This window comes from Centroberyx gerrardi, chromosome 7 (assembly GCF_048128805.1).
Source record: "Centroberyx gerrardi isolate f3 chromosome 7, fCenGer3.hap1.cur.20231027, whole genome shotgun sequence".
NCBI lineage: Eukaryota > Metazoa > Chordata > Actinopteri > Beryciformes > Berycidae > Centroberyx > Centroberyx gerrardi.
This window is the reverse complement of record NC_136003.1, coordinates 10031457-10046456: the sequence shown is the minus strand read 5'-3', so window position 1 is coordinate 10046456 and position 15000 is coordinate 10031457. Positions and strand designations below refer to the sequence as shown.

At 42.6% G+C, this 15000-nt stretch overlaps 1 protein-coding gene across 1 annotated transcript in view; it reads left to right on the top strand.

Moving 5' to 3' along the window:
- Nucleotides 1-6716, top strand: part of slc29a4a (solute carrier family 29 member 4a) — a 13816-nt gene extending 7100 nt beyond the window's left edge. The window contains exons 7-10 of the mRNA XM_071906399.2: nt 3144-3264; nt 3551-3738; nt 6015-6255; nt 6571-6716. Coding sequence (XP_071762500.1) covers nt 3144-3264; nt 3551-3738; nt 6015-6255; nt 6571-6716 — 696 coding nt within the window. The remainder of the gene's footprint in view (nt 1-3143; nt 3265-3550; nt 3739-6014; nt 6256-6570) is intronic.
- The last annotated feature ends 8284 nt before the right edge of the window (nt 6717-15000 follow it).

Sequence of the window (15000 nt, the reverse complement as noted above, 5' to 3'; positions counted from 1 at the left end):
CATGAAACCACTGCTGAATTTGTTTATCAGTGTGTATGGGAGCATTTTTATCTTGCAATATGGGAACATAATGAGGGAACAGTGTTTGCACCATAGGGCCACCTGGTTCTGTCAAATGGCCTCATATTCCTTGGCTGTTATACAACCGTGCAGAGCAGTTATCAGCGCTTATGAGCAATTATAATGACTTCCATGAGATGGCTGCCCATACTATTGCAGATTCACCACCATGTTTAACAGTTGGCATCAGACATAGTGGGCTGAAGGCATCCGTTGCCTTTTTTCTAAATGTAAACATGTCTGGATGTAGAAAAAAGGGTGAAAGACGACTCATCAGATCATATTAGTCTTGTACATTGCTCCAGCGTCGAGGTTTTGTTCTCCTTACACACCGTTATTCATCTTTATGTGTTGGCCTTGGACACAAGAGGTTTCTGAATAGCAGCCTTGCCATGAATATCAGCTTTGTGAAGCTTGCAACGTGCAGCTTTTGTTGAAACTGTGTCACAGAGGCGTTGATCCAATTCTATGGTCATTTTTGAGGCTGTAGTTTTGTGGTGTTTGGCAACTGTCCTGTTAAATGTCCGTCTATTCCTTCCTATTGACTAGCAACCACTGTTCCTCTTTGCTGATGTCTGTGTTTGGCATATATAGGACCTTTTTTAAAGCTGAGATACTGTTAATAGGCAGTCAACTTAATATAACTTGCCTGTGTAGCTGCCTTTGCACCGTAATTGTGATTTAGTAACTTCAAAGTCCTTTCTCATGTCACGTTTCTGTTATTTTATCCACCTCCTGCATATTGTACTGCGAGCACTACAAGCTTTCCATCCAGCCTCGAGTCAGTAGAGTGACAATGTTCACTCTTCCGCCCCACAAGGAATGGCAAATCCTCTCATTAAACTTCCTCATCCATGTTTCATTCATTAAACCCTTCATAAATGTTGCAGCGACAAACTGTTTCCGAACCGAGAGGAGGAAGCAAAGTCAGGCCTCCAAATTGCCGGGTCATGCGAGTGTATTTGTTAGATGATTTTCATGAGGATTAGAAGTGTCTGTGTGTGTCTTTTTCTGTGTGTGTGCGTGTGCAGCCGTGCACACAGTGAGGCACTGAGGACTGTGTGATTTAGCACCACTCAAACGCAGACACTTAAAATCATTTATTTAAGCTCCAGGCAGGGGTAATGCTTTGGCTTTTGGCTGCCACTCAGAGACTGAAACAGGGAGAGAGAAAGAGAGAGAGAGAGAGAGAGAGAGAGAGAGAGAGAGAGAGTGTGGGGGGGGTGATGCAGAAAAGATAGAGACAGATGGAGAGTGTGAGAGAGACAGGGAGAAGGGAGAAAGGGAGAGGTTGAGGCTGCGAACAAAAGAGAACGAGAGTCACGACAACGCAGAGAAAAAAAAACGTAGAGACAAAATGAGGGGAAAAGAGGCGGGACAGGGGAGAGAGAGAGAGAGACAGCGATCACGAAAATGGGAGAGCGAGCTAGGGAAAAGACAGCGAGGGAGCGAGTGAGCGAGAGAGGAAAGAGGGTGATTAAGGGGAGAGAGAGAGAGAGGACCGGCCAGGACACAGAGCAAGAATGAGAGAGAAGTCACGACAACGAGAGAGAGAGAGGAGGGAGAGCAACTTGGCAGACAATGTTAGGGAGGAGGAGGGAGAGCGAGAGAGAGAGAGAGAGAGAGAGAGAGAGAGAGAGAGAGAGAGAGAGAGAGCTAGATAAACACACACTGTACTCGTGCTTGAAGCAGCACTTAGCTGGAAGGTATGGAGCTAATATTCCTCATTACAGTGTGTTTGTTCAGAGGCACAGAACCTCCGAGGACTGCCTTCAAAAGAAGACAAGCACCTCAGGATGTCTTCTTTTTGTGTGCGTGTGTGTGTGTGTGTGTGTGTATATGCAATTATGCACAACACAAGTGTGTGAGGACATCCCTCTGTGTTTTAGCACACACACACGCACACACGCATGCACACACACGCCTCTAGGGGCTGATTCAGGCGGTTCTTTGTTCTGGTTGCCGGGGGAAACCGAGGCAGCACTGTACATTATGGGATAATCAAGGAGAGTGGAGCCTTCTGGCCCACAAGCACTTCTAATCAACTAATGGATCTGTGTGAGTGTGTGTGTGTGTGTGTGTGTGTGTGTAATTGCTTGCGGGCACCCCAAAAGTGACTTAAGTAAGACTGTGTGTGTCTATGTGTGTGTGTGTGTTGATGTGCATAAGCTAAAGTGTGTCTCTAGTATGAGTGTAGAAGTATGTGTCTATATGTTTTGGTATGAGAGAGAATGCGTGTTTGTGGGGTTTCTCTCTGTGTATGTGTGTGTGTGTGTGTGTGTGTGTGTGTGTGTGTTATGGACTGGACCTTGGGCTTACTGGCAGTTCCCTCCAGTCTCTAACAAGGTGACGTCAACTTGCAGCGATCCTCTTTAATAGCCATAAAAGCTGATGTCATATACAGCCAGGAAGCCATTAGATATAAAAAGAAAAGAAAAAGAAGAGAAGAAGTTAATCTGAGAAAGTGTGTGTGAAAGTTGCTGTCTGTATTTATTGTGTGATGACTACCTCTAGTGTTTTCCTGTTGAACTGTTTGTATCCATACTTTTTCACTGCTCTCCATCCATCTTATTGCCAGTGTCCTTCAAAAAGCCTCAAACAATGTTTCCAGGAATTGAGAAAAAACTGGTTGATTTTTCCCATTGACAAGATCTAATTTGATAGCTGCTAATTTGGTAATTTACAAAATATTTATATTATTTTAACCACCATAACTCAGGGTCATGACATTTAATTTTTTTTCAAACATGGGGGAAAATATCACTGTAACATAATTGTTGCAGAATTGGAGATGGAAGAGTTAATGTAATGAGAAATGACTGTGGCCTCTCTCCGTCTGTCTGTCTCTCTCATGTGTTTTGAGTGTGGATGTGTGTGTGTGTGTGTGTGTGTGTGTGCATGAGTGTCTGTAGAGAGGTATGTGAGTGTATTGGTGGGTATGTGTGGAGTTTGTGAGTTTTTAAGGTGTTTTAAATTACTCATTTTGCTATTTTGTTGTGAGACCTTTCATTAAAGAACATCAAATGTCTCTCTCTCTCCCTCTCTCCCTCTCTCTCTCTCTCTCTCTCCCCCTCTCTCTTCAGGGTAATGGAGCGACGGCAGCTTCCCCTACAGAAGACGCCACTGAGGACTTTGCAGGAGGGACGTACGTGCGGTTTGACGCACCAAAAGCCAAGATGAACAGGAGCTGGCCTGGTGTCCGCGGTACTCTCTCTCTCTCTCTCTCTCTCTCTCTCTTTTTGTATTACTCTTTCATTACTGCTCTGTTCACCTCTCCTCCTCTCTCATGTAGTCAACGCTCAATTACCCCTCCGACTTTGAGAGATGGATTTGAAGTGTAAATTAATCCCCTGGCCATTGGTGTAAAGAGGAATATGTTCTTAGTCAATTTGCCTGGTTAAGTGAGGGGTCTTAGGTTTCTTAATATCTCTTTCTCCATATCTCTCTCTCCCTGTTTCACCTTCATCTCTCCCCCCCTCCCCTTACCCAGACATGATCCTGCACCGCTACGTGGTGTCCCGTGTGATCTGGGCCTACATGCTGTCCATAGCGGTGACCTACAGCATCACTCTGTGCCTGTTCCCCGGGCTGGAGTCAGAGATACGGAACTCCACGCTGGGCGAATGGCTTCCCATCCTCATCATGGCCACGTTCAACATGTCCGACTTTGTTGGCAAGGTGAGGCGCAGCTGACGAGCTCTACATGAATCACTTAATTCAAAAAATATATATATATCGGTTATGGGAAGTTTTAGTTACCTGAAATTTATCAGTCGGCATTTCAAAAGTATAGATGTTCTACGCTCAAAGCATATTTTTTGTAAGCAAACGTCTTAAGATGAGGTTTAATAGTAGTAGCTTTGCTTTCATGCCAGCAATCATTTTCTAAGATTAGGTGTCAATTTTTCATATCATTTTGGAATGAAACTCTTCAACAACCTGAAGTTCATCACTCAATATCTCTAAATTGTTGCATGTACAGACAGTAAAAGTATTAGCATTTCATAAAACAAGGACAGAAGTTACTTTTTTATACTCAATTTGTGTTGATTTTTTACTCTCAATCCATGTGTAGAAGTAGGTCGCACTTCTTTCAATGGTGGATATTTCATTTTGGAACAAATCTCTTATTGGCTACATTATTGGCCACCGACATTTACTAGTGTCCAGGCCTATGGTTATAAAAAAGCTTTTGAGACTGGGTCATTATTTATGACAGTTTAAGATGTGCTTTCATAGATATGTCTTGTTCCAGGCTCATGTCTGAGAAACCAGCTGTGAAATGAAGACAGAGAGGTTAAATTATAATCAGAAGGTTTTTAAACAGGGAAAAATCCTGTGCTAGGTTTTCAGAAACTACATATGTCTTTTCTTAATTATATGTCAGTGGACAGAGAATGAACTTGTGCTCTTCTTTAGAGAAACCAGACTCTGGGATTTAATTGTACATCTAGCTTCCCTGCACTAGAGAAGCAGAAAGAGAGGAAGGCTTCATTTACATGAATACAGCTCTTGACCTTGTGAAATGGTTAAAGGGAGGCGTCCGCTTATTAAACCGGAAAGTACGAACGGAAAAAAAGTTTGGTTTATTTTTAGATAATTGCAGTTAGCTATGAGGCTTTATCTCAATACTCAGAAATTAAACCTTATCTCCTGTCCTTGAGTCATAATTTTGACTTTGAAGAGGAAAATATTGGTTGAGTGAGATTCATTCTGATTTTCTGCTTTGACTGTGTCCTCACGGCAAACTTGAAATGGGGGGAAAAAAGAGAGATAAGGAAGGAAGAGGAGAAATTAAATAGAGAAAGGGAAAGGGAAATTAAGGTAGCGAGGAGGTAACAAGAAGAGTCATGATAAGGCGGAGCAAGGAATAGAGTGGAAATAAAATCTTTTTTCACAGGCATTTTGAGTTATTCAGCGTACTTTGTGGCGAGTGGTTTCCTGGCAAAGCGCTGTCAGCTGCTGGCAGACCTGTCGGTTAGAGAATTACTCATGAATAATGTCTGACATTCAGCAATGTGATCAGGACAACAGAGAAAACAGGAGGCAAAAAGAAAAAATGAGGAATCACCATCAAGAGTGGAAGTGATGGATGTGTCCAAAAGGCCTGAACTCCCAAACTAAGCCTGGAACTTGGAACTTCAACAAAGTCTCATAAAGTTTTGTGAAACGAGCACGAACTCTGAAACGCAGATTACGTGTAGTGAACACAGATTATTATGTTTCTCCACCACGAATTGGATAATATGATAATACCACGACTTGGACACTCCATCATCACCTGTTTATCACGTGAAAAGTTAGCTAAGAGTGAGGTTTAGGCAAGTAAAACAACTTTGTTTAAGGGCAGGCTTAGTTTTAGACAACTAACACTTTGGTTAAAGCTGCTGTAGGTAAATAGAGTAGAGAGTGACAGGAGGAGTGATTGACAGGATGGAGTCCCGCCTTCTGCCTCAGACTCATTGGTCGGATGGGAATGGGACTACCACTATTTCTGAGATTCTGACATATTATCTTGCTTGTCTTTGGACACCAAACGTAGCGATTTATTTTTTATTACTTATAAATAAATGTTCATCCAGAAAAGTTACCTACTGCAGCTTTAAGGTTAGGCAACAAAACAATTTAGTTAAGGTTAGGGAAAGGTTTTACTCATGGATAAATAAGGAAAACTTTTGCTAAAAATTAAAACTTCACATATAGTTATACTTTAAGTCATTGTGCTCATTTCCCAAATTTTGGGAGACCAGGCTGCTCCTTCAACCAGACAAAACAGGTTCTAGCCCCAGTTTTGCAAGCAACTGCTGAAGTGAACAACACATTGAACCCGGGTGCTGTTCTGTAGCTGACCTCTGACCTCTGACCTTTGACCTCCCTGTGGAGGTGAGGAAAACCATGTATCACAAAAGCAAACATCACATTACCATGACCAATCAAGCCTCTGCCGTCCGCAGATCCTGGCGGCGCTGCCGTACGACTGGACCGGTGGCCGCCTGCTCTTCTTCTCCTGCCTGCGGGTGGTGTTCATCCCCCTGTTCGTCATGTGCGTGTACCCGGCCGCCGCCCCCACCCTGTCCCACCCCGCCTGGCCCTGCCTCTTCTCCCTCCTCATGGGCGTCACCAACGGATACTTCGGGTCCGTGCCGATGATACAAGCTGCGGGCAAGGTGCCGCCCGAACAGAGGGAGCTGGCAGGTGAGAGAGAGAGAGAGTGTGTGTGTGTGTGTGTACGAACGATTTCTGCTTAAGTGTGAGCAAATTGACCTAAATGGTAAATAAGTGTGTGTTAAGACATTCCAGTGTTTAATGGTGATGTAATAGCTCTGACTTAAAGGTGGATTAAGTAATCTATGACTTTTATCGACCTCTATTGACGAACAGTAGGAATTACAGCAACATCAATAGATCTTAATCTCCTACACAAGTCTCTGTCATTCTAAATATTTCCTATACTGTAGATGCTCATTCATTTCTCTCTCTCTCTCTCTCTCTCTCTCTCTCTCTCTCTAGGGAACACCATGACGGTCTCCTATATGACAGGCTTGATGGTGGGCTCTGCTGTGGCGTACGCCGCTTACAGCTTCACCGCTCCCGGATCAGGAGTCCGCCTGCCCACGCTCCACTTGCACACACCTGCCAACGCTACAGGGTATTGAATACACACACACACACACACACACACACACACACATATATAGACACATAGACACATATACTCACACGCAGAACCACCCACCCACACACACGCCAGACTGAGCGATGGACTCCGATCTAAATAACCTCAAAACACAAGAGGACTAGAAGACACCCTGCAGGGTCAAACCAGAGCATCATCAGCTTCATCCACAACACTTGCACTCTTTTGATTCGGCTCGATCGGTAGGACCAGCGGTTCAAGGCTGGGAAGAGACTCATAAACAGAGGAAGTTATACTCCTTGCTTGGACAAATAACCTGCTGCACTCATCAGTATATATAGCGTTCATACGGTCCTCTACATATCAAATTTGCTAACCAAAAGAAGGGAAGGAGCTAAGGAAGGCCACACTCTTCAATATGAAATGGAAACAGGCCCACTCAGTGAAGAAAAACTGGAATTTAAAGATTTTAAAGAGAGGAATGACGAAACGAAGCCGATTTGTCGTCCCTCTCATCCTCCACCGCCCCACATGAGCCTCTCTGCTGCTCTACTGACCTTTCAAATGTCTGGGCCAACACTTTGAACTTTTCCCCCCGAGGGTGAAAAACAAGAGCGGCGCATCTGTCAGCGGGCCAGATCCTCCTCCAACAAGCAGCCCTTTGAATGTCTCACAGTGTAATTATTGTCCGCCTGTGTGTCCTAACAGACGGGTGACATTTGTACAGTGTGAAGTCACTCCATTTTTCGCTTAGTCTGCGCGCCGCCACCGCCGCCGATGCCGCTGCTGCTGTCAGCGCTCGTCTGGCCTCCTGTGGAAGGAGTGAAGAGTCATCAGTTTTCAAGGAGACTTCATGTCATATAAGCCACATATTTTACAAGGCTTCTCGGAACTGTTGCTATATTCAAAATAGGGAATGTGTGACTCCGCTGTGGCTGGAAAGTGTTTAGCTCTGCTGTTTCCTCCTAACGACATCCTCCTCCTCTTCCTCCTCTGACAGCACAGCAGTGAGGTATCTGATAACAGTGTCTTATCTGATGATGATGAGTTCCAACTAGACAGCTTTTACATACTGCACATACCATGGCTGGGAGTCTCAACGTTAAAACTGTAATTGAAATGCTTAGTGTGTGGTTTAGTCTGCCTGGAATGTGAGGTGGGCATGGTTTTACACGTTTGGGAAAATGTCATTGGTGCCATCAAGCCAGTTATTGAATCAATTTTCAAAAAACAATTTGATCCAGTTGTGGTACACAGTGCTGTTGTTGCGTGAAAACCTTGTAACTCCAATTTTGGCGATTTTCATGTTTTCACTTCCATGCAAGGTTTACACGCTCCTCTATGGGTTGAGAAAATTGTCTGACCTCTCGGGCTGATGATCCTCTTTCAAAACCGATGATGATGATGTCATAATACATTGTCATTAAGCTAAGAACAGGGTTGTTTTTCTGACGTTTTGGAGATACAAGGTTTTCAGCCGACAGCGATGATATGATGGTAGCCATCCTCACCTTGCCTCTATCCTGCATCAGTACTGCAGCAGTTTGAAAACACTTAAAGAGGCCCAATTATAGGAATTCAAATTTTCATCTATTTCTATATGATCAAAGATGTTTAATGAAGATATTGTTAAAATTTGATTTTGCTTGAGTTGTTGAATTTAAAGTATTGTATTTTCAAAAATCCATACTTTTAACACACAGTTACACAGTTTCACACAAACGCATCACAACTGGACTTGGTCCTGATTGGTTCCCTAACTAAAGAATTACTGAAATCCGTCCAGTCAGTCCAGTTTGCATTTGGAAGCAGGTTTACCTCATTTGAATTAGAGGAGCATTATCAGCCAATCTGGTCCAGTATTGTGACTGTTCTGCTTAGTCTTCAAATTCATTCAACACAAACACTTTTAACTAAGCTAGATTTATTTTCAAAACATAATGAAGTACATTATTCTTATCCTGAGCCATAGTGGATTTGAAAACACACTCATGAGAGCTGATTAATATGCAGCCTTTATGCCGTGGTAATGATCATAGACATTATGCATCTATCCAGCGCTACAGCAGCTGCTGCAGGCTATTCTTTCTCATTTAATGTTGTAAAGAAGAACTGCATAAGCATATTTCTATGCTCAGCAGATCATTCCTTGCACCCTCTGATGGCAGAAAAGAGAACAAAATGTTGATCATATGAATTTGCCAAGTGACTCTTGAGGGTGGAGTAATACTGGAGGAGTAATGCACTGTTGCTTGTTTCCTCTGAAACCTGTGTGTGTTTCCCTGTAACAATGTGGGGTCATGGGGGGGGTGAAATACATTTAGTGCCAAAAAGTCTGTATATTTCTGATCAGGGTCACTAGCTGAAAAAAAAGAGTGAATGTAACAAAGACTACGACCTAATGAAAATTCAGAGTGTAACTGTACATAAAGAAACTGACTTTAGGCGATGGAGATTTGTTGTTTTCATTTGTACAAAAGACAGAAGACCTTCACCCAGATACCGATCCTTTTGGATTTGATTAATTTTTCAGCAGTGAGAGAATCTCCTGGTATAGCAGGGTTATATAGCAGAGTTTATACATTATGAAAAAATGCCCCTCGGTGCCTGCTACATTATGTAGGTGACGGCTAGAATGGAGACTAGTGTAGGAGAATGGTAGGGTGCCATTTGGGAGCTAGCCTCATTACTATATGTATGTCCCACTGTGTTTATGGTGCCATGTTGCCTCAGGCCTCTGCTCTCTCTGTGTCTCTGTGTGTTTCTCTGTTAGTGAGTTTGAAGGTGATTTTAGTTATTTTTTCCGCCGTCCTGTGGTCAGATATGTCATTAAAGGACATCAACACTCTCTCTCTCTCTCTCTCGCCATTTTGAAACAAGGGAGATCCTACACTGCAAGCTTAACCAATATTTGCATCTTCTGTTCACACTTCTCAATCTCATTTCAAGGTAATTGAAGTCTGACTCACTGCAACGGCAGATAACTTTGCTGGTTTTTGCTTCATAATGTGACTAATACAATAATAAGCAAAAGCAAGCAAAATCTTCTCAGAACAGGTTACATGATCATGAAACAAGTGGAATTTCCATTGCCAGTGCAGTAAAACAATTTGACTCGGAAAATTATATTTAAACGAGCTTGATAAGCGTGAATACAAGAATAAATCACTTGGTAAGATGATTTAAACGACAGCGGGGAACTTTAATCCCATAGAATTATAACTTAATTATAATATGAGAGGAAGAACCGCATATATCCATTTTAAATTTGAGTGACGCTTTCAAATTGCATTAAATATTGTAAGAACTGTTTGTACATTCATAGTAAAAAAAACTATTTTCTGGTCATGCATCACATTCATTTACATTACATGACACATTTTTGGCATTAGAGCAATTCACTCTCCTAATGATCTGATTGACCAAACAGCTGCATGCAACTGGAGAAGATCATTTTCTTTTATTCCTTTTCTGCAGGCTTCAATTCATTCCATTTTTAATTATACGGTTTTCCCCATTCTTTCTTTCATGGTCTGATTTTTTATCAGCCTACCATGTGATTTCCTGTTTCTGTGGTAAACCGGTGGCATTTGTTTTGATTCAGAGGTTTGAGATGAAGTCGATGTTCTACTACTACTACTACAGCAGAGAGTTTTATCAGATTCAGACTCAATTCTCATATGACTGCACACTGTCAAATATTAGCATGGTGTGGGGAAATATACAGAATGGGATTATACACAGAGACTATATATATATATCTATCTCATGGAAAGTCAGATGCCATTTGTAAAAAGACTAGTTCAAGTCATTCCACTATTGATTCTTTCAAAAGTGAAAATTGGGACGATGAGCTAAAGTTGGCCTTTTTACTGGTGCCAGTGTTTTAATGTGGCTTGACATGGAGACTAATACTGTTCTTTGCCTCATATTCACCTTTTAATGCAAAATCCACATTATAGTGTATGTGATTCAGCAGCAAAACAGACTCATTTTAGCTCGTCATCTTAATTTTTATGCTTCTGACCATACTTGCCCTCTTGGTTTTAGATTAAGTTTAGCCGATATTAGTAGGAGGGCCAACAGTTTGGAGTGGAAGTGTTTCGTTCCAGAACATCAATTCTTTCAACAATTTGTTAATTGTGAGAGTAGGCGCCAAATTTATCAAATAGTGTACATCAAATTTTGGAACTAAACTTTTATTGTAAATATGCAAAATGATTTTGCTTTAAGATATTGGATTTCACCAAAACTACAAAGTCTACTTGTGCCAACCATTGTATCCGTCAGCAGCTGTTAATAAAGACATCTTTTCCATCTTGGTGTGTGTTGCCTATTATAATGTGTGTTGTTGATGCTTGCTGCTATTTCTCTTGTTATGCATTTACATGCGAGAAAGGAGTGTTTTTTTCACACCTTATGGTTCAGATCTGAGCTTCTTGTGGCTCAAAACAGGAAGCAACCACATGCAATCTGGTGTTTTCCTGTTCAGACACAATCTGAGCCTTTATACATCCAGCCATTGTTGAAAATGTTGTTATATTATTACTGAAATTGATCTGGGCCTGTATGATTAAAGCATCCGGAGTGTTGGTTTGGGAGCAGTTTACTTCTTCAGTCACTGAGTATCAGAACCAGAGTCAAACAGCAGGTTGTGGCCAAGTGTCTAAGATGCTGGACTAGAACAGCACTTGGTTTCTCAGTCATAGTAGAGACGTGTATTAACTGCGTCTCTCCAGCAGAGAGAGCTGCTGCACTGAGAACAGCAGCAGCGACCGGTGAGGACCAGCTGTGCTGTCTGTGGCCAGCTGGGAGCCACAGTGACTTCAGGGTTAAAATGATATCAGTGTGGAACATTTGTGCCACGAGGATTAGAAGAGTCTTTGTCTGTATATAGCTTCATATCTGTGTCGGAGAGCCAGGGACAATGAAAGAAAGAGATAGAGACTTTTCTTTCCTGAAACTCTCTCTTTTTGACTCTTGACCCTTCCTGCTGCCGGACGGTCTCCCTGCTCGCTACACCCGCACACCAGAGAGGAGAAGATGAATGGTCTAAGGGTGGATCATTTATTCTAATTACACCTCAAGATGTAAATTTAAGAGTTCATAATGTTCTGCTCCAGATTAGACATAAAGAGGTGTACTTCCATTCTCTTTGTGCGACTTTGTGTGTGTGTGTATGTGTGTGTGTGTGTCTGTGCATGATTGTGTGTCTGTGCGTGCGTGCATGCATGCATGAGTGTATTTGCGTGCATACGCGTGTGTGTGTGTGTGCATTAATTTTGAGCGTGGCTGCAGAGGAAGAGAGTGCACATGTGCCTGTGTGTGTGTATGTGTGTGTGTAGGTGTGTGTACGTGTGTGTGTGTGCGCTAATTTTGGATGTGGCTGCAGGGAAAGAAAGTCTCTGGTGTGTGACAGAGCAACTGATCATTAGTCATTCTGCTCTACATAGGGAGGAAGAGAGGAGGAGAGGAGAGGCGAGAGATGGAGGAAAGGTGATGGAGGAGATAAGGAAGGTAGAGAGAGAGAGTAGAGGGGTAAAAGCGGGATGGTTTCCTCTTCTCCGCTATGAATGTTTCAGTATTTTAAAGGTGCGAGGTGTAGCATTTTCAAACATCAATATATGGTCAAATTCATTGTGATATCTTGGTATAAGACACTGTCAGACGAAAACCAACTGCCTGCGATGGGGGAGGGGCGGGTTCCACTCTTTAGCATTTTGCTAGTGGAACACAATGGAACCACGATTAGCATTGTGTTGTAGCAAGACAACAAGCTTTTTTTCATCGATGTGAGAACATTGTATTTACATGGTGCAGTGAAGTGATGGAAGTCAGTAGGTGTTCAGCGATTGATGTTTACTTCTGACTAACAAGCAGCTAGCTAGCTAACGTTCTGTTTACATACCACCCTCTTTGGCTATAAAAGTCTTTAAACATATAACCTCATCGCCATGGTGAGTCAAATCATTTCAAGAAGAGCAATTCATATTATCTTTACTCAAGAACGTTTGGATTTGTGTTCGTCAGTCGCTAAAGTTTTCCATTACTTGCCTTGAAACAGCTGCAGTCGGAAAACCAGGTGTGACTTACACAGCGTAAGCAAATGAGATCATGGTGGAGATGACTGCTAGCCTCTATCTCACACCATTGGTCTTGTTAGCGCTTGTGTTTGACAAAATTAAGACCACATTTCCCAGAAGCCCCATTGCTTCCGGTCACAAAGAGGACCTTTACTGCTTCAGTGGCTTTACTGAAGAGGATAAACATGTTGTTTTTCCATCAGCCTTTCACTCCTTCCACCATCTGCCATTGCAAAAAACTCTGAAAGCTTTAGTTGTGTTTGTGCTGGGAGAACAGCGCCCTCTTCCTGTTTTGTGCCGTAAAGCAATCCAGCAGATTTCTCACGAAATCCGACCCGGTGGCTCACAATGTTAAATGCGGAGTAGTGGACATTTAGAGGCTGTTAGTCTTCTCAGCAACGGTCTTGTTTGTTTACAGTAATTATACCAATGTCTTAATTAATTTGGGTAATGATTTATTGATGTGAAAATGCTGCATGTGGCACCTTTAAGGATCAAGTGAAGTGCTTCTGCTTCTTCTTCTTCTCCACCAACGTCTCAAGTGCCCTAAAAGAGGGAAGGAGAAAGACTAATATACCAGAAGAGAGAGAGAAACCTAGAAAAGGGGAACGGTGGTTGAGGATATGGAGAAGGAGGAGAGCAGAGGAAGGATTAAACACGGAGGAAAGAGGGTGGAGCAAGGGTGATGAAAGATATGGGAAATAGCAAGTGGAGAGATTGTAAAGGAGGGAGATAGACCAAGGGACGAGGAAAAATATATGAAGAGAAGGATGCAGAATGGAGAGAGAGGGAGGGTTAAAGATAAAAGAGGAGAAAGAGAAAAGACAGACATTAGAGGACTTTGAGCAATTTATATAGGAAAAGCAAATATAGAGAGAAGGGGTGGGGAAGGGTGATGGAGGAGAGAGAAGGGAGAGAGAGTAAGGAGGGAGAGAACAGGAGACGGGGCAGACAGACAGACAGATGGACTGAAGCGTCCTGATAAGTGACACAGCACATACAGCAGATACGCCTCATAAGCAGGATGGATAGAGGACAGTAGACACTCTCTCTCTCCCTCTGTAACAACTACTAAAAATGAAATACGAGCGGCAGGCGGACTGTGGGCAGAGAGACCTGGATATAATCCTGGATCCAGAGTTCACTCTGTCCAACAGGTGGCAGGCTTGAGCTGCTCTTCTCTGCCCTGTCCATCCCTCCAACTTTCATCCCCACTCTCTCTCCTCTCTCTCTCTCTCTCTCTCTCTCTCTCTCTCTCTCTCTCTCTCTCTCTATGGGTTTGTCTGTCTCTTTCTCTCTCTCTCTACCACCTCCCATCTCTCTCTCTGTATTTCTTTCTCTGTCATTCTCTCTCTCTCTCTCTCTCTCTCTCTCTCTCTCTCTCTCTCTATGGGTTTGTCTGTCTCTTTCTCTCTCTCTTCCACCACCCATCTCTCTCTCTGTATTTCTTTCTCTGTCATTCTCTCTCTCTCTCTCTCTCTCTCTCTCTCTCTCTCTCTCTCTCTATGGGTTTGTCTGTCTCTTTCTCTCTCTCTTCCACCACCCATCTCTCTCTCTGTATTTCTTTCTCTGTCATTCTCTCTCTCTCTCACCCTCTCTCTCTCTATGGGTTTGTCTGTATCTTTCTCTCTCTCTACCACCTCCCATCTCTCTCTGTATTTCGTTCTCTGTCATTCTACCTTTGTTTCTCTCTCTCTCTTTCTCTTTCTCACAATTCAATTCAATTCAATCAGTTCAATTCAGTACGCTTCATGGCATGCCAAAGCAGAACAATGGACAATCATATATATGTAAAATATGTAAAGTCGCTCACTCTCTCTCTCTCTCTCTCTCTCTCTCTCTCTCTCTCTCTCTCTCTCTCTCTCTCTCTCTCTCTCTCTCTCTCTCTCTCTCTCTCTCTCTCTGTCACGCTCTCAATTTCTCTGAAATTAATCAGGCAATAATTGAAAATCATGAATGATTCTGTCCTCAAAAAACTTTTTTTTTAAGCAAATGTCTTAAGATGACTCCTAACTTCACCACTAACCCATAATGTGCTTAACATTAATGCCAATAGTCAAGTTTGAGTGGGTGTCTTTTTTTTTTTTTTAAAAAGGTGGATATCTCATTTGGAATGGAACGGAACAGTAAAAATAGCTGTAAATGAACCGATGTAACACAGAAACATCCACACTCATTCTCATCTTGGCTGGCTTCACACAGCTTATGCAGGATGCAACA